Here is a 23,566-nt window from a genome sequence, read left to right on the forward strand (position 1 = left end):
TTATAAAGATCATATTCTGTCTTTAAAAGATTTATCACCAGAGGAAATTGACAAGGGGGAAGTTATGCCGACTAACTCTCCCAACGTGTCAGAACCTTTGACTCCCGCTCAAGGGACTCCCGCTCAAGTGGCGCCAAGTACATTTAGCGCGCCCATGGCGTTTACTTTACAAGACATGGCGGCAGTTATGGATCATACCCTTACAGCGGTATTGTCCAAACTACCAGGGTTACAAGGAAAGCGAGACAGCTCTGGGACTAGAAAAAATACAGAGCTCTCTGACGCTTTAGTAGCTATGTCTGATATCCCCTCACAATATGCAGAAGCTGAGGCAGGAGAGCTTCTTTCTGTGGGTGATTTTTCTCACTCAGGGAAGATGCTTCAACCTGATTCTGATATGTCTACATTTAAATTTAAGCTTGAACACCTCCGCGTGTTGCTCAGTGAGGTTTTAGCTACTCTGGATGACTGTGACACCATTATAGTGCCAGAGAAATTGTGTAGCTTGGATAAATACTATGCAGTGCCTGTTTACCCTGATGTTTTTCCAATACCTAAAAGGTTTTCAGAAATTATTACTAAGGAATGGGATAGACCAGGTGTACCGTTCTCTCCCCCTCTTATTTTTAAGAAAATGTTTCCAATAGATGTCCCTACACGGGACTTATGGCAAACGGTCCCTAAGGTGGAGGGAGCAGTTTCTACCCTAGCTAAGCGTACAACTATTCCCGTCGAGGACAGTTGTGCTTTCCTAGAGCCAATGGATAAAAGTTAGAGGATTACCTTAAGAAAATGTTTATTCAACAAGGTTTTATTCTCCAGCCTCTTGCATGCGTTGCCCCGGTCACTGCTGCTGCGGCCTTCTGGTTTGAGTCTCTGGAAGAGGCCTTACAGGTAGAAACTCCATTGGATGATATACTTGACAAGCTTAAAGCGCTTAAGCTAGCCAATTCATTTGTTTCTGACGCCGTTGTTCATTTAACCAAACTAATGGCTAAGAACTCAGGTTTTGCTATACAGGCGCGTAGGGTGCTATGGCTTAAATCCTGGTCAGCTGACGTTACTTCAAAGTCTAAGCTTCTCAACATTCCCTTCAAGGGGCAGACCCTATTCGGGCCTGGACTGAAGGAGATCATTTCTGATATTACTGGAGGAAAAGGTCATGCCCTTCCTCAAGATAGGTCTAATAAATTAAGGACCAAACAAACTAATTTTCGTGCCTTTCGAAACTTTAAGACGAGCGCGGCATCAACTCCCTCTAATACAAAACAAGAGGGAAATTTTGCCCAGTCCAAGCCGGTCTGGAGACCTAACCAGGCCTGGAACAAAGGTAAGCAGGCCAAGAAGCCTGCTGCTGCCTCTAAGACAGCATGAAAGATCAGCCCCCGATCCGGTAACGGATCTAGTAGGGAGCAGACTTTCTCTCTTCGCCTAGGCTTGGGCAAGAGATGTCCAGGATCCCTGGGCGTTGGAAATTGTGTCCCAGGGATATCTTCTGGACTTCAAGGCTTCTTCCCCAAAAGGAAGATTTCACCTCTCACAATTATCTGCAGACCAGATAAAGAGAGAGGCATTCTTACATTGTGTTCAAGACCTCCTAGTTATGGGAGTGATCCACTCAGTTCCAAAGGAGGAACAGGGGCAAGGCTTCTATTCAAATCTCTTTGTGGTTCCCAAGAAAAAGGGAACCTTCAGACCAATCTTAGATCTCAAGATCCTAAACAAATTTCTCAGGGTCCCATCTTTCAAGATGGAGACTATTCGAACCATCCTACCTATGATCCAGGAGGGTCAATACATGACTACCATGGACTTAAAGGATGCTTATCTTCACATTCCGATACATAAAGATCATCATCGGTTTCTCAGATTCGCCTTCCTAGACAGGCATTACCAGTTTGTGGCTCTTCCCTTTGGGTTAGCTACGGCACCAAGAATCTTTACGAAGGTTCTGGGGTCACTTCTGGCGGTCCTAAGGCCGCGGGCATAGCAGTAGCCCCTTACTTAGACGACATTCTGATACAGGCGTTGAATTTCCAAATTGCCAAGTCCCATACGGACATTGTTCTGGCATTCCTGAGGTCTCATGGGTGGAAAGTGAACGAAAAGAAGAGTTCTCTATCCCCTCTCACAAGAGTTTTCTTCCTGGGAACTCTGATAGATTCTGTAGAAATGAGGATTTACCTGACAGAGGACAGGATGTCAAAACTTCTAAATTCCTGCCGTGTTCTTTATTATACTTCTCGCCCTTCGGTGGCTCAGTGTATGGAAGTAATCGGCTTAATGGTAGCGGCAATGGACATAGTTCCGTTTGCCCGCCTACATCTCAGACCGCTGCAACTCTGCATGCTCAGTCAGTGGAATGGGGATTACGCAGATTTGTCCCCTCTACTAAATCTGGATCAAGAGACCAGGGATTCTCTTCTCTGGTGGCTATCTCGGGTCCATCTGTCCAAAGGTATGACCTTCCGCAGGCCAGATTGGACAATAGTAACAACAGATGCCAGCCTTCTGGGCTGGGGTGCAGTCTGGAACTCTCTGAAGGCTCAGGGGTCGTGGACTCAGGAGGAGGCACTCCTTCCAATAAACATTCTGGAACTAAGAGTGATATTCAATGCTCTTCAGGCTTGGCCTCAGCTAGCGGCAGTGAGGTTCATCAGATTTCAGTCGGACAACATCACGACTGTAGCTTACATCAACCATCAAGGGGGAACAAGGAGTTCCCTAGCAATGTTGGAGGTTTCAAAGATAATTCAATGGGCAGAGATTCACTCTTGCCATCTATCAGCTATCCATATCCCAGGAGTAGAGAACTGGGAGGCAGATTTTCTAAGTCGTCAGACTTTTCATCCGGGGGAGTGGGAGCTCCATCCGGAGGTGTTTGCACAGTTGATTCAACGTTGGGGCAAACCAGAACTGGATCTCATGGCGTCTCGCCAGAACGCCAAGCTTCCTTGTTACGGATCCAGGTCCTTCAACCTGGCTTATGTGTTTCCACCGTTTCCTCTGCTCCCTGGTCTGATTGCCAAGATCAAACAGGAGAGAGCATCGGTAATTTTGATAGCACCTGCGTGGCCACGCATGACTTGGTATGCAGATCTGGTGGACAGGTCATCCTTTCCACCATGGACTCTGCCTCTGAGGCAGGACCTTCTACTTCAGGGTCCTTTCAACCATCCAAATCTAATTTCTCTGCGGCTGACTGCTTGGAGATTGAACGCTTGATTTTATCAAAGCGTGGTTTCTCCGAGTCGGTCATTGATACCTTAATACAGGCGCGAAAGCCTGTCACCAGGAAAATCTATCATAAGATATGGTGTAAATATCTTCATTGGTGTGAATCCAATGGTTACTCATGGAGTAAGGTCAGGATTCCTAGGATATTATCTTTTCTCCAAGAAGGATTGGAGAAGGGTTTGTCAGCTAGTTCCTTTAAAAGGACAGATTTCTGCTCTGTCTAGTTTTTTGCACAAACGTCTGGCTGAGGTTCCAGACATGCAGGCGTTTTGTCAGGCTTTAGTCAGAATCAAGCCTCTGTTTAAACCTGTTGCTCCGCCTTGGAGTTTAAATTTAGTTCTTAAGGTCCTTCAAGGGTAACAAACCTGTTTTTTTTACCTAAGGTGGTATCTATAAAATATCAATCAGGAGATTGTTGTACCGTCACTGTGCCCTAATCCTTCTTCAAAGAAGGAACGTCTTTTACACAATCTTGACGTGGTTCGTGCTTTAAAGTTTTATTTACAAGCTACCAAAGATTTTCGTCAAACATCTGCATTGTTTGTTGTCTACTCTGGACAGAGGAGAGGCCAAAAGGCTTCGGCAACCTCGCTTTCTTTTTGGCTAAGGAGTATAATACGCTTAGCTTATGAGACTGCTGGATAGCAGCCTCCTGAAAGGATTACAGCTCATTCTACTAGAGCGGTAGCTTCCTCATGGGCTTTTAAAAATGAGGCTTCTGTTGAACAGATTTGTAAGGCGGCGACTTGGTCTTTGCTTCATACTTTTTCAAAGTTCTATAAATTTGATACTTTTGCTTCTTCGGAGGCTATTTTTGGGAGAAAGGTCTTGCAGGCAGTGGTGCCTTCCGTTTAAGCGCCTGCCTTGTCCCTCCCTTCATCCATGTCCTATAGCTTTGGTATTGGTATCCCACAAGTAATAGATGATCCGTGGACTGGATACACCTTACAAGAGAAAACATAATTTATGCTTACCTGATAAATTTATTTCTCTTGTGGTGTATCCAGTCCACGGCCCGCCCTGTCATTTTAAGGCAGGTGTTTTTTATTTTTAAACTACAGTCACCCACTGCACCCTATAGTTTCTCCTTCCTCTTGCTTGTCTTCGGTCGAATGACTGGTAGTGGCAGTTAGGGGAGGAGCTATATAGACAGCTCTGCTGTGGGTGTTCCTCTTGCAGCTTCCTGTTGGGAAGGAGAATATCCCACAAGTAATGGATGATCCGTGGACTGGATACACCACAAGAGAAATAAATTTATCAGGTAAGCATAAATTATGTTTTTCTTACTTGGGGTATAGTCTTTTTTTCTATTGACGGTTTTCTCTTTAAATTTCGCGGACAAATTTGGCTCGCGAGGGCGCAAAATGCTGAAGTTTATTGCGCCATTCTTGGCGCAGGAATTTTTTGGCGCAAAGTTACGTCAGATGATTCAAATTAGTCATTTCCGGCGTCTTAGTTGACGCCGAGTTCCTTGCATAAGTTTGAGTCGTCTGATGCGAGTGTGTAATTTCCGGATGTTGTTAGCGCCAACAAAAAAAATCAGTTACGTTATGCGCCATACTTTGCGCCAAATCATTTCATTATTTAAAACCCCATTTTTTCTATGTTAGAGGACTATGCTGTTTGTATTTTTTTCCCATTCCTAAAACTGCCATATAAGGAAATTTATCATTTTGCTTTTTATGTTGTTTTTTTCTCTTACATTTGCAAGATGTCTCAATCTGATCCTGTCTCAAAAACCACTGTTGGAACCCTGCTGCCTGATAACAGTTCTACCAAAGCTAAGTGCATTTGTTGTAAATTTGTGGAGATTATATCTCCAGCTGTGGTATGTAATTGTTGTCATGATAAGCTTTTACATGCAGAGAATGTGTCTATCAGTAATAGTACTATGCCTGTTGTTCCGTCAACATCTAATGTACAAGATATACCTGTGAATATAAAAGATTTTATTGCTGATGCGATTCAGAAGGCTTTGTCTGCCATCCCGCCTTCTAATAAACATAAGAGGTCTTTTAAAACTTCTCATAAAGTTGATGAAATTTCTAATGACCGACAAGATACTGAATTATCCTCATCTGACGAGGATCTATCTGATTCAGAAGATCCTTCCTCAGATATTGACACTGACAAATCTACTTATTTATTTATTTAAAATGGAGTATATTCGTTCCTTGTTAAAAGAAGTGTTGATTACATTGGATATTGAGGAAACTAGTCCTCTTGATATTAAAACTATTACAAGTTTAAATTCCGTTTATAAACCTCCTGTGGTTACCCCAGAGGTTTTTCCAGTTCCTGATGCTATTTCTAATATGATTTCTAAGGAATGAAATAGGCCTGGTACTTCTTTTATTCCTTCTTCAAGGTTTAAAAAAGCGTATCCTTTGCCGGCAGTTAGATTGGCGTTTTGGGAAAAGATCCCCAAAGTTGATGGGGCTATTGCTACTCTTGCTAAACGTACTACTATTCCTATGGCTTAACTATTGGAATGCTGACATGGTACCTAAGTCTAGATTACTATCTCTTTCTTTCCAAGGTAATAAGTTATTTGGTTCTCAGTTGGATTTGATTATTTCAACTGTCACTGGGGGGAAGGGAGTTTTTTTTCCTCAGGATAAAAGACCTAAGGGTAATTCTAAAGCTTCTACCCACTTTCGTTCCTTTCGACAAAATAAGGAACAGAAACCTAAGCCTTCCCCCAAAGAATCTGGTTCCATTTGGAAACCTTCTTTAAGTTGGAGTAAATACAAACCATTTAAGAAACCAAAGCCAGCCCCCAAGTCTGCATGATGGTGCGGCCCTCATTCCAGCTCAGCTGGTAGGGGGTAGATTAAAGGGACACTGAACCCAATTTTTTTCTTTTGTGATTCATATAGAGCATGCAATTTTAAGCAACATTCTAATTTACTCCTATTATCAATTTTTCTTCGTTCTCTTGCTTTCTTTAATTGAAATAGAAGGCATCTAAGCTAAGGAGCCAGCCAATATGTGGTTCAGAACTATGGACAGCACTTGGTTAATCGTGCTGTCCAATCAGCAAGGACAACCCAGGTTGTTCACCAAAAATGGGCCGGCATCTAAACTTAAATTCTTGCTTTTCAAATAAAGATACAAGGAGAATTAAGAAAATGTGATAATAGGAGTAAATTAGAAAGTTGCTTAAAATTGCATGCTCTATCTGAATCATGAAAGAAAAAATTTGGGGAAAGTGTCCCTTTAAGATTCTTCCAAAACATTTGGGCAGATTCTGTCCAAAATCATTGGATTCAGAGTATTGTCTCTCAAGGGTACCGAATAGGATTCAGAATAAGACCGCCTGTGAGAAGATTTTTTCTCTCACGCATCCCAGTAAATTCAGTAAAGGCTCAAGCTTTTCTGAAGTGTGTTTCAGATCTGGAGCTTTCAGGGGTAATCATACCAGTTCCGTTTCAGGAACAGGGTCTGGGGTTTTATTAAAATCTATTCATTGTCCCGAAGAAAGAAAATTCTTTCAGGCCAGTTCTGGATCTAAAATTTTTGAATCGTTATGTAAGAGTGCCAACTTTCAAAATGGTGACTATAAGGACTATTCTGCCTTTTGTTCAGCAAGGGCATTATATGTCCACAATAGACTTAGAGGATGCTTATCTTCATATTCCGATTCATCCAGACCATTATCAGTTTCTGAGATTCTCTTTTCTAGACCAGCATTACCAATTTGTCGCTCTTCCGTTTGGCCTAGCGACAGCTCCACATATCTTTTCGAAGGTTCTCGGTGCCCTACTCTCTGTAATCAGAGAACGGGGTATTGCGGTATTTCCTTATTTGGACGATATCTTGGTACTAGCTCAGTCTTTATATTCTGCAGAATCTCACACAAATCAACTAGTGTTGTTTCTTCAAAGACATGGTTGGAGGATCAATTTACCAAAAAGTTCTTTGATTCCTCAGACAAGGTTCACCTTTTTAGGTTTCCAGATAGATTCAGTGTCCATGACTCTGTCTCTAACAGACAAGAGACGATTAAAATTGGTTTCAGCTTGTCTGAACCTTCAGTCTCAGTCATTCCCTTCAGTGGCTATGTGCATGGAAGTTTTAGGTCTCATGACTGCAGTATTGGACGCAATCCCCTTTGCTCGTTTTCATATGAGACCTCTCCAGCTTTGTATGCTGAACCAATGGTGCAGGGATTATACAAAGATATCACAATTAATATCCTTAAATCCCAATGTTTGACTCTCTCTGTCTTGTTGGTTAGATCACCATTGTATAGTTCAAGGGGCCTCTTTTGTTCGTCCAACCTTTACTGTGATCACAACAGATGCGAGTCTTTCAGGTTGGGGAGCTGTCTGGGGATCTCTGACAGCACAAGGGGTTTGGAAACCTCAAGAGGCGAGGTTACCAATCAGTGTTTTAGAACTCCGTGATATCTTCAGGGCTCTTCAGGTGTGGCCTTTGTTGAAGAGAGAAACGTTCATTTGTTTTCAGACAGACAATATCACAACTGTGGCATATGTCAATCATTAGGGTGGGACTCGCAGTCCCCAGGCCATGAAAGAAGTATCTTGGATACTTGCTTGGGCGGAATCCAGCTCCTGTCTAATTTATGTGGTTCATATCCCAGGTATAGACAATTGGCAAGCGGATTATCTCAGCCGTCAGACTTTACATCTGGGGTGAGTGGTTGCTCCATCCAGATGTGTTTTCTCAGATTGTTCAGATGTGGGGTCTTCCAGAAATAGATCTGATGGCTTCCCATCTAAACAAGAAACTTCCCAGGTACCTGTCCAGGTCCAGGGATCCTCAGGCGGACGCAGTGGATGCGTTAGCAGTTCCTTGGTATTACCAACCTGCTTATATCTTCCCGCCTCTAGTTCTTCTTCTAAATGTGATTTCCAAAATCATCATGGAACAATCGTTTGTGTTGCTGGTAGCTCCAGCATGGCCTCACAGGTTTTGGTATGCGGATCTTGTTCGGATGTCCAGCTGCCAACCTTGGCCACTTCCATTAAGGCTAGACCTTCTGTCGCAAAGGTCCATTTTTCCATCAGGATCTCAAATCATTAAATTTGAAGGTATGGAAATTGAACGCCTAGTGCTTAGTCATAGAGGTTTCTCTGACTCAGTGATTAATACAGGCTCGTAAATCTGTTTCTAGGAAGATTTATTATCGAGTTTAGAAGACTCTCATAAATTCTCCTGGCATTCTTTTAGAATTCCTAGAATTTTACAGTTTCTTCAGGATGGTTTGGATAAAGGTTTTTCTGCAAGTTCCTTAACCCCTTAATGACCACAATGTACCCTGTATGTCACTGGTCGTTAAGGGCTTTTTCAGGACATAATAGCACAAGTCTAGCAAGAACACGCTATTAATGCCCTCCCTCCAGCAAGCTTTGTGGAATAGAGCAGTCTCAACGCTGGTGGCAAGACCGCACTATAAAACAATCAAGTCCCAAAAAAAGGCCAGCGACATACAGGATACGTCGCTGGTCCTTAAGGGGTTAAAGGGACATATTTCTGCTCTTTCTGTTTTATTTCACAGAAAGATTGATACGTTTCCTGATATTCACTGTTTTGTACAGGCTTTGGTCCGTATCAAGCCTGTCATTAAATCAATCTCTCCTCCTTGGAATCTTAATTTGGTTTTGAGCCTATGCATTCTTTGGACATTAAACTACTTTCTTGGAAAGTGTTGTTCCTTTTGGCCATCTCTTCTGCTAGAAGAGTTTCTGAATTATCTGCTCTTTCTTATGAATCTCCTTTTCTGGTTTTCCATCAGGATAAGGCAGTTTTGAGGACTTCATTTAAATTCTTACCTAAGGTTGGGAATTCTAACAACATTAATAGAGAAATTGTTGTCCCTTCTTTGTGTCCTAATCCTAAGAATTTGTTGGAGAAATCCTTGCATTCTTTGGATGTGGTAAGAGCTTTGAAATACTATGTTGAAGCTACTAAAGTTTTCAGGAAGACTTCTAGTCTATTTGTTGTCTTTTCTGGTTCTAGGAAAGGTCAGAAGGCTTCTGCCATTTCCTTGGCATCTTGGTTAAAGCTTTTGATTTATCAGGCTTATTTGGAGTCGGGTCAGGCCCCGCCTCAGAGAATTACAGCTCATTCTACTAGATCAGTCTCCACGTTGTGAGCTTTTAAGAATTAAGCTTCAGTTGATCAGATTTGCAAAGCAGAAACTTGGTCTTCTTTGCATACATTTACTAAATTCTACCGTTTTGATGTATTTGCTTCTTCGGAAGCAGTTTTTGGTACAAAAGTTCTTCAGGCAGCTGTTTCAGTTTGATTCCTCTGCTTATGTTTTAAGTTTTTTTTTCTTTCATATATGAGAAAAACGTACTTTTTTTTTTTTTTTTTTGGTTGTGTATTTAATTTTCTCACGGAAAATGGCTGTTATTATTTTCTCTCTGACAAAGTGTGTTTTCTCACACGAAACGCCTAAGAGGCCTTGTTCTCTCTACATGTTTGGGGAACATTGTTCTTGCACTGTCTCACAGAAATAAATTTGGATTTCGAAACTGCCGTTACCTGGTGTCTGCTTCTTCTGTTGTTATTATTTTATCCCTCCCTCTCTAGTGACTCTTGTGTGGAGTTCCACATCTTGGGTATTTCTATCCCATACGTCACTAGCTCATGGACTCTTGCCAATTACATGAAAGAAAACATAATTTATGTAAGAACTTACCTGATAAATTAATTTCTTTCATATTGGCAAGAGTCCATGAGACCCACCCTTTAAATGGTGGTTATGATTTTTTTTGTATAAAGCACAATTATTTCCATATTCCTTTGTTGATGCTTTTTACTCCTTTCTTTTTCACCCCACTACTTGGCTATTCGTTAAACTGAATTGTGGGTGTGGTGAGGGGTGTGTTTATAGGCATTTTGAGGTTTGGGAAACTTTGCCCCTCCTGGTAGGATTGTATATCCCATACGTCACTAGCTCATGGACTCTTGCCAATATGAAATAAATGAATTTATCAGGTAAGTTCTTACATAAATTATGTTTTTTAGACCATGTACCATTTTGGTAGCCCTCCTTTGCACAGATTCAAGTTTGTTAATATCCTTCTGAAGATATGGCCTCCTGAACTGCACACAATACTCAAGATGAGGCCTAACTAATGATCTATAAAGTGGCATAAGAACCTTACTATTTCTGCATTATCTCGTTGACATTTCAGTAGTAAATCTGCTTTGTCAGTGGTGTAGTAAGAAGTAGAAAAAGGAAGTGATCTTTAACTTGATTGATAATAAATGTGCTATATACCTGGCTGTATTATTGACTAATGCCAGGGGAGTGTGTTACACATTTGCTCCATGTTCTGTGTTTTGTCATTTCAGAGTGAATGTGTTTTGGGTTTGAGATATATATAGTTTTGTTTTGTCTTTCTCTGACCTTCTTTGTACAGATGGAGAATCAGTTATATCAGAATTAGATATAGAGATCCCAACAGCACGAACCAATGGGAAGGGGAGCCCTGACAGTGTTGCTTTAAGTCCAATACAATTCCTTGACAACTTAGGAACTGGCGAGCCTGCCCAGTCAGCACGGTCAACTCTGCAAAGGTTTGTAGCGCTGTCAGTAATTCATTGTTTTTCCTAAACCGCCTTAGATTGTATTGTCTTAAAAATAATTTATTGTCTCAAATCAATGTTTGTTTCTTTAGTTTTGTTATTTTCCTGGGTGCCAGATATCCTGGCTTGGAATGGCTGAGAGTATCAAATAATAATGAAGACACAGGATTTCTTAAAGGGATAGTCAACACCAGAATTTTTGTTGTTTTAAAAAATAGATAATCCCTTAATTACCTATTCCCCAGTTTTGCATAACCAACACAGTTATAATAATACACGTTTTACCTCTATAATTACCTTGTATCTAAGCTTCTGCAGATTGCCCCCTTATTTCACTTCTTTTGACAGACTTGCATTTTAGCCAATCAGTGCTGACTCCTTGGTAAATTCACGTGCATGAACTCAATGTTAGCTATATGAAACACATGAACTAATGCCCTCTAGTGGTAAAAAAAACTGCCAAAATTCATTTAGATTAGAGGCGGCCTTCAAGGTCTAAGAAATTAGCATTTTAACCTCCCAGGTTTAGTTTTCAACTAAGAATACCAAGAGAACGCAAAATTGGTGATAAAAGTAAATTGGAAAGTTGTTTAAAATTACATGTCCTATTTGAATCATGAAAGTTTTTTTGGACTTGACTGTCCCTTTAAACGCTATTTTTGGTGTTAAACCCTATGGGAATATGCAATAGTTTACACAGCTGACTTAAGTCAGTTGTCTATATCTGGGCTGTCTCTGGCTTAACGCTTACAATTGAGAAATTCCTCCCAAAGGGGTATGGGCAAAGCAGACCACTCCCCTAATTACCTGTTCAAAGGAAGTCCCTGTTGAACTTTACCTTTTATTGATGGGGTGAAGATAACAACATGTTTTTTTCATTGGCTGCTTCAGGCAGCACTTTTTGTGCTATTTGAATCTACTGTTCTTGTGAGCAGATTACTGACCACTGTTCCAGAAAAGATCAGTTATATACTTATTGGTCAACAAACTTTTATTTTCATTTTTTTTTTTATTAAGAATTACCTGTATTTTGGTACTTGCAGTTTTTTTTTTCTAACCCTATTCCTGGTGAGTAAAAGGGATGGCTCCTGGAGATTAATATCCCATCTAAGATCCCAACACAACTGTCCAGTACACAAAAAATCACAATAAAGTATATTCTTACAGTAATCAATGTTATTCCTCTGAATGTTCATCACTTGGTTCTTGCTTTTTTCACTTGATCTTTAACTGTAGAATAGAATAAGTTAATCACTTTCAGTTTGCAACTCTATTAGTCAGATTTTTCACTGCTCCATGTTTGTTCACAGAGGTCCTAGTTCCACTAATCACAAAGATCCATTTGAAGGGGAAAGCCTTTCTTCACAGAGACTATATTGTACAATTTCTCCAGCTGTAAACTTAGAAAAAGATATTTGTCTCACTCCCATATCATTGTTTTCTACGTGAAATTTACAACATCTGCAAGGCTTTGTCTCTATTATCAAAGAAGATTCAGTCCTTTAATAACCTTCTTCAAGGATCTTCAACACACCAGGCTTCTCACAGGAAAAGGCTAAAAGATTCTGTCTCACCCAAAATGCAATACAGCCCGTTCTACTACATCAGTTTCCACTTATTTAAAAACTGAGACTTCTACCACTTTGATGTGTTTGCTTCTTCTGAAGTGGCTTTTGGTAGTAAAGTCCTTCAGGCAGCAGTGTCTGGAAATTGGGTGCCTGCTGTTCAAAAAGTTGTTTTCTCCAACATTGGTGTGTCCGGTCCACGGTGTCATCCATTACTTGTGGGAATATTCTCTTCCCCAACAGGAAATGGCAAAGAGCACAGCAAAAGCTGCCCATATAGCCCCTCCTCAGGCTCTGCCCCCCAGTCATTCTCTTTGCCGCTCTGAACAAGTAGCATCTCCACGGAGATGGTGAAGAGTATGTGGTGTTTAGTTGTAGTTTTTTATTCTGCTTCCACGGAGATGGTGAAGAGTATGTGGTGTTTAGTTGTAGTTTTTTATTCTGCTATCAAGAGTTTGTTATTTTAAAATAGTGCCGGTTTGTACTATTTACTCTAAAACAGAAAGGGATGAAGAGTTCTGTTTAAAAGAGGAGTATGATTTTAGCAGCAGTAACTAAAATCAATTGCTGTTCCCACGCAGGACTGTTGAGCCCAGAGAACTTCAGTTGGGGGGAACAGTTTGCAGACTTTTCTGCTTAAGGTATGACTAGTCCATTTTCTAACAAGACTGTGTAATGCTAGAAGACTGTCATTTTCCCTCTTGGGGATCGGTAAGCCATTTTCTTAGACTCTTAACAGAATGAAGGCTTATTATGGGCTATACACTGGTTGACACTCTTGTGGGCTAAATCGATTACTTTATTTAAGTTTTTTATGAAGTTTGAAGTGATTTCTAAAACTTTTTTTGTTGGGGAACGTTTTTTAGGCGCCAGGCAGTCGTTTAGACACCTTTCCAGTCAGAAAGGGCCTTTCACTATAGTAGGCAGAGCCTCATTTTCGCGCCATAATTGCGCAGTTTCTTTTGGATGCAGTGCATGCAGCTGCATGTGAGAGGGTCTGGTGATCATTGAAAACGTTCCTGGAAGGCTTAATTTGGTATCGTATAATCATTTAAGGGGTTAAAAGCTTGAAAATTGGGGTGCAATACTTTAAAAGCATTAAGACACTGTGAAGAAAGTTTGGTAAAGATTGGATATTTCCTTCATAGTTTTTCACACATTCAGAAATAAAGTGTGCTCTGTTTAACATTTAAAGAGACAGTAACGTTTTTGTTTAAAAACGTTTTTTTTTTTTTGCATTATTAGCCTGTTTAAGCCTGTCTAACATGTCTGTACCTTCTTATAGAACATGTTCTGTATGTATGGAGGCCAAGGTGGTCCCCCCTTCAAATGTATGCGATAATTGTGCCATGGCGTCCAGACAAAGTAAGGACAGTACTGTCACATTTAATAAGGTTGCCCAAGATGATTCCTCAAGTGAAGGTAGTGGGGATAGTTCTTCATCCTCTCCTTCTGTGTCAACACCAGTTATGCCCGCGCAGGCGACCCCTAGTACATCTAACGCGCCAATGCTTGTTACTATGCAACAATTAACGGCAGTAATGGATAATTCCATAGCTAATATTTTATCCAAAATGCCAGCATTTCAAAGAAAGCGTGATTGCTCAGTTTTAAATACAGTGGAGCAAGAAGGCGCTGACGATAATTTATCTGTCATACCCTCACACCAGTCAGAAGTGGCAGTGAGGGAGGGTTTGTCGGAGGGAGAACTTTCAGATTCAGGAAGAATTTCTCAACAGGCAGAACCTGATGGTGTGACATTTAAATTTAAGTTAGAGCATCTCCGCGCATTACTTAAGGAGGTGCTAACTACGCTGGATGATTGTGACTCTTTGGTCATTCCAGAAAAATTGTGCAAGATGGACAAATTCTTAGAGGTCCCGGTGCACCCTGATGCCTTTCCGATCCCTAAAAGGGTGGCGGACATAGTGAATACGGAGTGGGAGAAACCAGGCATACCTTTTGTCCCACCTCATATATTTAAGAAATTGTTCCCCATGGTCGACCCAAGGAAGGACACATGGCAAACAGTCTCTAAGGTTGAGGGGGCAGTTTCTACGCTAGCCAAACGCACGACTATTCCCATTGAGGACAATTGTGCTTTCAAAGATCCTATGGATAAAAAATTGGAGGGTTTGCTTAAAAAGATTTTTGTTCAGCAAGGTTACCTCCAACCAATTTCATGCATTATTCCTGTCACTACGGCGGCGTGTTTCTGGTTCAATGAACTAGAAAAGTCGCTTAATATGGAGACTCCATATGAGGAAGTCATGGACAGAATTCACGCACTTAAGTTAGCTAATTCCTTTATTTTAGATGCCGCTTTGCAATTAGCGAGATTAGCGGCGAAAAATTCAGGGTTTGCAATTGTGGCGCGCAGAGCGCTCTGGCTGAAGTCTTGGTCGGCGGATGTATCTTCCAAGACAAAATTGCTTAATATCCCTTTCAAAGGTAAGACCCTTTTTGGGCCAGAATTGAAAGAAATTATTTCAGACATCACTGGGGGGAAGGGCCATGCCCTCCCACAGGATAGGCCTTTCAAGGCTAAGAATAAGTCCAATTTTCGTTCCTTTCGTAATTTCAGGAACGGGCCGGCCTCTAACTCGGCAGCCTCTAGACAAGAGGGTAACACTTCCCAGGCTAAACCAGCTTGGAAACCAATGCAAGGCTGGAACAAGGGTAAACAGGCCAAGAAGCCTGCTGCTGCTACCAAGACAGCATGAAGGGGTAGCCCCCGATCCGGGACCGGATCTAGTAGGGGGCAGACTCTCTCTCTTTGCTCAGGCTTGGGCAAGAGATGTTCCGGATCCCTGGGCACTAGAAATAGTCTCTCAGGGTTATCTGCTAGAATTCAAGGAACTTCCTCCAAGGGGAAGGTTCCACATGTCTCGCTTATCTTCAGACCAAATAAAAAGACAGGCATTCTTACATTGTGTAGAAGACCTGTTAAAGATGGGAGTGATACACCCAGTTCCAACTGTGGAACAAGGTCAGGGGTTTTACTCAAACCGGTTTGTAGTTCCCAAAAAAGAGGGAACCTTCAGACCAATTCTGGATTTAAAAATTCTAAACAAATTTCTCAGAGTTCCATCGTTCAAAATGGAAACCATTCGAACAATTTTACCTACCATCCAGGAGGGTCAATATATGACTACCGTGGATTTAAAGGATGCGTACCTTCATATTCCTATCCACAAAGATCATCATCAGTTCCTGAGGTTCGCCTTTCTGGACAAACATTACCAGTTCGTGGCTCTTCCGTTCGGTTTAGCCACTGCTCCCAGAATTTTCACAAAGGTGCTAGGGTCCCTTCTGGCGGTTCTAAGACCGAGGGGCATTGCAGTGGCACCTTATCTAGACGACATTCTAATTCAAGCGTCGTCTCTTTCCAAGGCAAAGGCTCATACAGACATTGTTCTAGCCTTTCTCAGATCTCACGGGTGGAAGGTGAATGTAGAAAAGAGTTCCCTGTCTCCGTCAACAAGAGTTCCCTTTTTGGGAACAATAATAGATTCTTTAGAAATGAAGATCTTTGTGACAGAAGTCAGAAAGTCAAAGCTTCTAAACGCTTGTCAAGTTCTTCACTCTATTCTGCAGCCTTCCATAGCTCAGTGCATTGAAGTAGTAGGATTGATGGTTGCAGCAATGGACATAGTTCCTTTTGCTCGAATTCATCTAAGACCATTACAACTGTGCATGCTCAATCAGTGGAATGGGGACTATGCAGACTTGTCTCCACAGATTCAAGTAGACCAGGTGACCAGAGACTCACTCCGTTGGTGGTTGACTCAGGATCACCTGTCTCAGGGAATGAGTTTCCGCAAACCAGAGTGGGTCATTGTCACGACCGACGCCAGTCTATTAGGCTGGGGCGCGGTCTGGGATTCCCTGAAAGCTCAGGGTCTATGGTCTCGGGAAGAGTCTCTTCTTCCGATAAACATCCTGGAACTGAGAGCGATATTCAATGCTCTCCGGGCTTGGCCTCAACTAGCGAAGGCCGGATTCATAAGATTCCAGTCATACAACATGACGACTGTAGCTTACATCAACCATCAGGGAGGAACAAGGAGTTCCTTGGCGATGAGAGAGGTATCCAAGATCATCAAATGGGCGGAGGATCACTCCTGCCATCTATCTGCAATTCACATCCCAGGAGTAGACAACTGGGAAGCGGATTATCTGAGTCGTCAGACTTTCCATCCGGGGGAGTGGGAACTCCACCCGGAGGTCTTTGCCCGGTTGACTCAATTATGAGGCATTCCAGACATGGATCTGATGGCGTCTCGTCAGAACTTCAAGGTTCCTTACTATGGGTCCAGATCCAGGGATCCCAAGGCGACTCTAGTGGATGCATTAGTGGCGCCTTGGTCGTTCAACCTAGCTTATGTGTTTCCACCGTTCCCTCTCCTTCCCAGGCTCGTAGCCAGGATCAAACAGGAGAAGGCCTCTGTGATTCTGATAGCTCCTGCGTGGCCACGCAGGACTTGGTATGCAGACCTGGTGAATATGTCATCGGCTCCACCATGGAAGCTACCTTTGAGACAGGATCTTCTAGTACAAGGTCCATTCGAACATCCAAATCTAGTTTCTCTGCAGCTGACTGCTTGGAAATTGAACGCTTGATTTTATCCAAGCGTGGGTTTTCAAATTCAGTGATAGATACTCTGGTTCAAGCCAGAAAACCTGTGACTAGAAAGATTTACCATAAAATATGGAAAAAATATATCTGTTGGTGTGAATCCAAGGGATTCTCCTGGAGTAAGATTAAAATTCCTAAGATTCTCTCCTTTCTCCAAGAGGGTTTGGATAAAGGGTGGTCAGCGAGTTCTCTAAAAGGACAGATTTCTGCTTTATCTGTGTTGTTACACAAACGACTGGCAGCTGTGCCAGATGTACAAGCTTTTGTACAGGCTTTGGTCAGAATCAAGCCTGTTTACAGACCCATGACTCCTCCTTGGAGTCTAAATTTAGTTCTTTCAGTTCTTCAAGGGGTTCCGTTTGAACCTTTACATTCCATAGATATCAAGTTACTATCTTGGAAAGTTCTGTTTTTGGTTGCTATTTCTTCTGCTAGAAGAGTTTCTGAATTATCTGCTTTGCAGTGTGAGCCACCTTATCTAGTGTTCCATTCAGATAAGGTTGTTTTGCGTACTAAACCTGGTTTTCTTCCAAAAGTAGTTTCCAACAAGAATATTAACCAGGAAATAGTTGTTCCTTCTCTGTGTCCAAATCCAGTTTCAAAGAAGGAACGTTTGTTACACAATTTAGATGTGGCCCGTGCTTTAAAGTTCTATTTAGACGCAACAAAGGATTTCAGGCAAACTTCATCCTTGTTTGTTGTTTATTCTGGTAAAAGGAGAGGACAAAAAGCTACTGCTACCTCTCTTTCTTTCTGGCTGAAAAGCATCATCCGATTGGCTTATGAGACTGCCGGACGGCAGCCTCCTGAACGAATTACAGCTCACTCTACTAGGGCTGTGGCTTCCACATGGGCCTTCAAGAACGAGGCTTCTGTTGATCAGATATGTAAGGCAGCGACTTGGTCTTCTCTGCACACTTTTTCCAAATTCTACAAATTTGATACTTATGCTTCTTCGGAGGCTATTTTTGGGAGAAAGGTTTTGCAAGCCGTGGTGCCTTCCGTTTAGGTAACCTGATTTGCTCCCTCCCTTCATCCGTGTCCTAAAGCTTTGGTATTGGTTCCCACAAGTAAGGATGACGCCGTGGACCGGACACACCAATGTTGGAGAAAACAGAATTTATGCTTACCTGATAAATTACTTTCTCCAACGGTGTGTCCGGTCCACGGCCCGCCCTGGTTTTTTAATCAGGTCTGATGAATTATTTTCTCTAACTACAGTCACCACGGTATCATATGGTTTCTCCTATATATTTCTCTTGTTAAGTGTATCCAGTCCACGGATCATCCATTACTTGTGGGATATTCTCCTTCCCAACAGGAAGTTGCAAGAGGATCACCCACAGCAGAGCTGCTATATAGCTGATAAATTACTTTCTCCAACGGTGTGTCCGGTCCACGGCCCGCCCTAGTTTTTTAATCACTACAGTCACCACGGCACCCTATAGTTTCTCCTTTTTTTCTCCTAACCGTCGGTCGAATGACTGGGGGGCGGAGCCTGAGGAGGGGCTATATGGGCAGCTGTTTCTGTGCTCTTTGCCATTTCCTGTTGGGGAAGAGAATATTCCCACAAGTAATGGATGACGACGTGGACCGGAAACACCGTTGGAGAAAGTAATTTATCAGGTAAGCATAAATTCTGTTTTTCCTTCTTAATATGGGAAGAGTCCACAGCTGCATTCCTTACTTTTGGGAAATACTGCAACTGGCCACCAAAGACACCCCAGCGAAAGGCTTAAATACCTAACCCACTTCCTCATAACCCCAGTCATTCTTTGCCTTTCATCACAGGAGGTTGGCAGAGAAGTGTCAGAAGATTTCGGAGTGGTCTCTTATGGAGGGTAGTACTCTTTGAGATGGGACTGGAGTTTTAAGTAGTCCTGTCAGCCTCTCAGTGAGAGCATGGATGAAAGTTAGAGTCCAGAGATGCAGGGAGAGTCTTTCTGCGAAACATCACGACTCATATTAACAGCTCCATAAGCTATCACAGTTGACGAGTTTCACTGCCTGCTTTCTTCACTCAAGTCCATGTCAGAAGCAACGCTACTATCTGTCAAACTTGAAGGACTGTGTTACTGTTCCACGGCATAGATTCTGGTAAGATTGTTTAATTTTTTATAGATGTATGATAATGCAAGAAGACAGGGTCACAGTGTGAATCCTTTTAACTGTATAGAATCAACAGTAGGGAATAATCTTATATGTTTATTTGATTTTATGCTGCTTTTATGTGTGAGATGTTATGGGCTCATAGGCTGTTATGGAATATACAGGTTTCACTTTCACTTTGAGAGCTGTGCAGCTTACAAGTTTGGCACGCTTTTTCTCATTGCAGAGATGGTCCTGCATTGTGCAGTTTTCATTCCCTCTTTCCTGACTGGGTGTCTATCAGAGAGGAGTGGAATCAAAAATCTCTGTACTGTCTGGGTCATAGGAGGTGGGGAATACCCCATGGGGTATAAGGGTGCCGTTTTTGTGAATAAAATAAGATTGTTTTATTTCTTTCATGTAAATGGCAAGAGTCCATGAGCTAGTGACATATGGGATATACATTTCCTACCAGGAGGGGGCAAAGTTTCCCAAACCTCAAAATGCCTATAAATACACCTCCCACCACACACATACTTCAGTTTTACAAACTTTGCCTCCTATGGATGTGGTAAAGTAAGTTTGTGCTTGATTTTTATGAATTCTTCTATGATAAGCGCTTCTAAGCATTCTGAAGCCCAATTCCTCTCAGAGTATAGTGTTTGTCAGAGGGACAGAGAGTATTGCCTGTTGGTTTTAATGGCTTCACTCATGGGAAATCTTTTCAAGGGCTCTCTGTTATCGGTCGTAGGGATTCATCTCCTACCTCCCTTTTCAGATTGACGATATACTCTTATACCATTACCCCTGCTTATGGTTTTCAGTACTGGTTTGGCTGTCTGCTATATATGGATGGGTGTCTTCGGTAAGTATGTATTATTATTTAAGACACTCTCCGCTATGTTTGGCACTTTATGTATTAATATAAAGTTTGAAATATATGTACAGTATTTACTTATATTTGCCATGAATCAGGTCTATGTATATTTCCCTTTGCAGTCTCAGTATGAGAATCATGTGTAAGGAAGTTATTTAAAAAAAAAAAAAAAAAATTTCTTACCTGGGGTTTAGTCTTTTTATTTCCAATTTGACTTGTTTAATTTGAGGGCAAATCTAGGCTTGCAAGGGCGCAAAATGTTGTTATTTATTGCATCAATTTTTTTATTTATTGCGTCATTCGTCATTTCCTGCGACTTTATTGACGTTAGTTTGTTGGTGCAGAGTTGCGCTTGTTTTGACGAGAGTTATGTCATTTCCAGATTTGTTTGGCGCCAAAAAAAAATTCACTTTGTGTTGTGCGTCATACTTGGCACTAAAATATTTTTTTGGTTATATTACCCCACTTCCTTTATGCTCCCTGCTCTCTTTACATTCTAGAGGGCTATGCTGTTTGCTTTTCTGCTTATTTAGCATATGCATTTTTTTCCCATTCCTGAAACTGCTATATGAGGAAATTGGATATTTTTGTTTAAATGTTATTTTTTCTTTTACATTTTGCAAGATGTCTCAGTCTGATCCTGTCTCAGAAGCTACTGTAGGAACCATGCTGCCTGAACACAGTTCTACCAAAGCTAAGTGTATCTGTTGTAAGCAAGCTGAGATTATATCTCTGGCTATATTATGTAACAGTTGTCATGATAAGCTTTTGCATGCCGATAGTGTTTCTATTAGTACTAGTACAGCACCTGTTGTTCCCTCAACATCTAATGTACATGATATCCCTGTTGATATGAAAAATGATATTACTGATGCAATACAGAAGGCTATGTCTGCTATTCCACCTTCTAATTATCGTAAAAGGTCTTTTAAAACTTCTCATATAACTGATGAAATATGTGATGACCGACAACATACTGAAATATCCTCCTCTGAAGAGGATCTCTTTGCTTTAGAAGATTCTACTTTAGACATTGAAATAGATAAATCTTCTTATCTTTTTAAGATTGAGTATATTCGTTCTTTGTTGAAAGAAGTATTGGTTACTTTGGGTATTGAGGAGTCTGATCCTCTTGGTAATAAAACCAGCAAATGTTTAAATTCTGTTTTTAAACCATCTGTGATTACTCCTGAGGTTTTTCCTGTTCCAGATGCGGTTTCTGATGTGATTGCTAAAGAATGGTTTAAGTCTGGTGCTTCTTTTAATCCTTCTTCAAGGTTTAAGAAGTTATATCCTTTAAAATTGGCTAATTTGGAGTTTTGGGAAAAAGTTAAGTTTGATGGGGCTATTGTCATGCTTTAACAACTATTGTTAGTTTAGTTAGTTTGTAGCTTTTCAAGATCAATCAGTTCATTATGGTAAGTGAGTGAACTGGTATAAAGAAAAGCAATTTAGTTTGAATTTAGAGAATGACCCCACCTGAGTAGGTATTTGTTAGAATGTGAGCATATTGCTGGTAAGCAATAGTTTAATATACTTTTAACTTCAAACTGAGTATTCTCACATGTCATCCAACAAATAATTTTATGAGTGATATTAATGATCTCTAGAAGCTTTCGGTAAGAATGATTTTAGAACACTGACTTGATTGCAGTTCATATAATTAGAAGATTCATCATAAGTAGTAGTTCATGTTTACAAGAAATATAATCAGAAACAGTTCATATATTTACAAGGTTTTTCATAAGATGCAGTTCATAGGTTTTCAGTGTTTGTTATAAAATGCAGTTCAAAGTTGTTCAAGAACTGTCGTTTAATGTAATTCATATATTTACAAGGTTTATCATATATTGCAATTCATGGATTTATGAGGAATATCATACGATGCAGTTCATAGGTTTTCAGTGTTTGTTTTATATTGCAGTTCATGGTCGTACAATGTCAGTCGTATATCGTAAGTCCATATATTTACATGGTTTATCATATGTTGTAAATCCTTGTGTAGAAAGTTAAGAGCATAAGTTGTTATAAATTTAACAGGAACATAACATCTCTAATATCAAGAGAATACTTGCGTGTGGAGCTGTGTAGCGTCTTGTGAAGCAGAGGGAGGAACTGTGGTAGTGTGACTTAATCACTCCAGAGCGAGGCTGTCTGATGTCAGATTAGTAGCGGAGGTCGATGTAGCAAGCATTTGGAGGATCCAGTGTTACAAGTTTACAATCCGTAGGAATAGCTAGATTTGCAGAGATTGATCCACAATGCAAGGAGTGAAAGACTAAAGTAATTAAACCTTTATGAAAAGGTAGGTGAGGTTTCATACTCTTACGACTAAGAGAATGTAAAACGGCTGTGAGAGCTAAAGCGAACAGCTACAGGAGTAACTAAGAAACACAATAACTAAGCACTGATTAGGAGGATATGACATCCTTAAATAGCTGGTGGTGGTAAAGGAAAGTGCTCTTCTTAAAGGTATAGATCCCATGACCGCTATTTCTACTCTTGCCAAATGTACTACTATTCCTATGGAAGATAGTACTTCATTTAAGGATCCTTTAGATAGTAAGATTGAATCTTATCTAAGAAAAGCTTATTAATAGTCTGGCTATATTCTCAGACCTGCCATTTCTATGGCTGATGTTGCGGCAGCATCAACTTTTTGGTTGGATAGCTTAGCACACCAGGAAACGGATCCTGATTTGTCTAGCATTGTTCGTTTGCTTAAACATGCTAATCATTTTATCTGTGATGCTATTTTTGATATCATCAAGATTAATGTTAAATTGATGTATTTAGCTATTCTGGCCAGAAGAGCTTTATGGCTTAAATCGTGGAATGCTGACATGGTATCAAAATCTAGATTACTATATCTATCTTTCCAGGGTAATAATTTATTTGGTTCTTAGTTGGACTCAATTATTTCCACTATCACTGGGGGGGAGGGACTTTTTTTTGCCCCAAGATAAAAAGTCTAAGGGTAAATCTAAAGCTTCTAATCAAGTGTTGTTCCTTTTGTCAGAATAAAGAACAGAAAACTGCTCCTTCCCCTAAGGACTCTAGCTCAAATTGGAAGCCATCTTCAAGTTGGAATAAATCCAAGCCTTAGAAGAAACCAAAGCCAGCCCCTGCATAAAGACTGCATAAAGGTGCGGCCCTAAATCTAGTCCAACTGGTGGGGGCAGATTGAAATTATTTCAAAACATTTGGGCAGATTCTGTTCAGAATCAGTGGATTCAAAGCATTGTTTCTCAAAGATATCAAATAGGTTTCAGAGTAAGACCTCCTGTGAGAAGATTCTTTCTCTCTCACATCCAGCAAATCCTGTGAAAGCTCAGGCTTTTCTGAAGTGTGTTTCAGATCTGGAGCTTACAGGGGTAATACCATTTCCACTTCAGGAACAGGGTCTGAGTTTTTATTCAAATCTATTCATTGTCCCAAAGAAAGAAAATTCATTCAGATCAGTTCGGGATCTGAAGTTTTTGAAACATTTTGTAAGGGTCCCAACTTTCAAAATGGTGACTAAATACTATTTTGCCTTTTGTTCAGCAAGGTCATTACATGTCCACAATAGACTTACAGGATGCTTATCTTCAC

The 23,566-nt window shown here is 40.9% G+C and overlaps 1 protein-coding gene across 1 annotated transcript in view; it reads left to right on the top strand.

The window, feature by feature from the left end:
- CEP41 (centrosomal protein 41) overlaps positions 1-23,566 on the top strand; it is a 230,407-nt gene that overhangs the window by 153,695 nt on the left and 53,146 nt on the right. The window contains exon 6 of the mRNA XM_053716382.1: positions 10,638-10,794. Within this exon, the coding sequence (XP_053572357.1) occupies positions 10,638-10,794 (157 nt within the window). The remainder of the gene's footprint in view (positions 1-10,637; positions 10,795-23,566) is intronic.

The sequence above is a fragment of the Bombina bombina genome, chromosome 6 (genome assembly GCF_027579735.1).
Source record: "Bombina bombina isolate aBomBom1 chromosome 6, aBomBom1.pri, whole genome shotgun sequence".
NCBI lineage: Eukaryota > Metazoa > Chordata > Amphibia > Anura > Bombinatoridae > Bombina > Bombina bombina.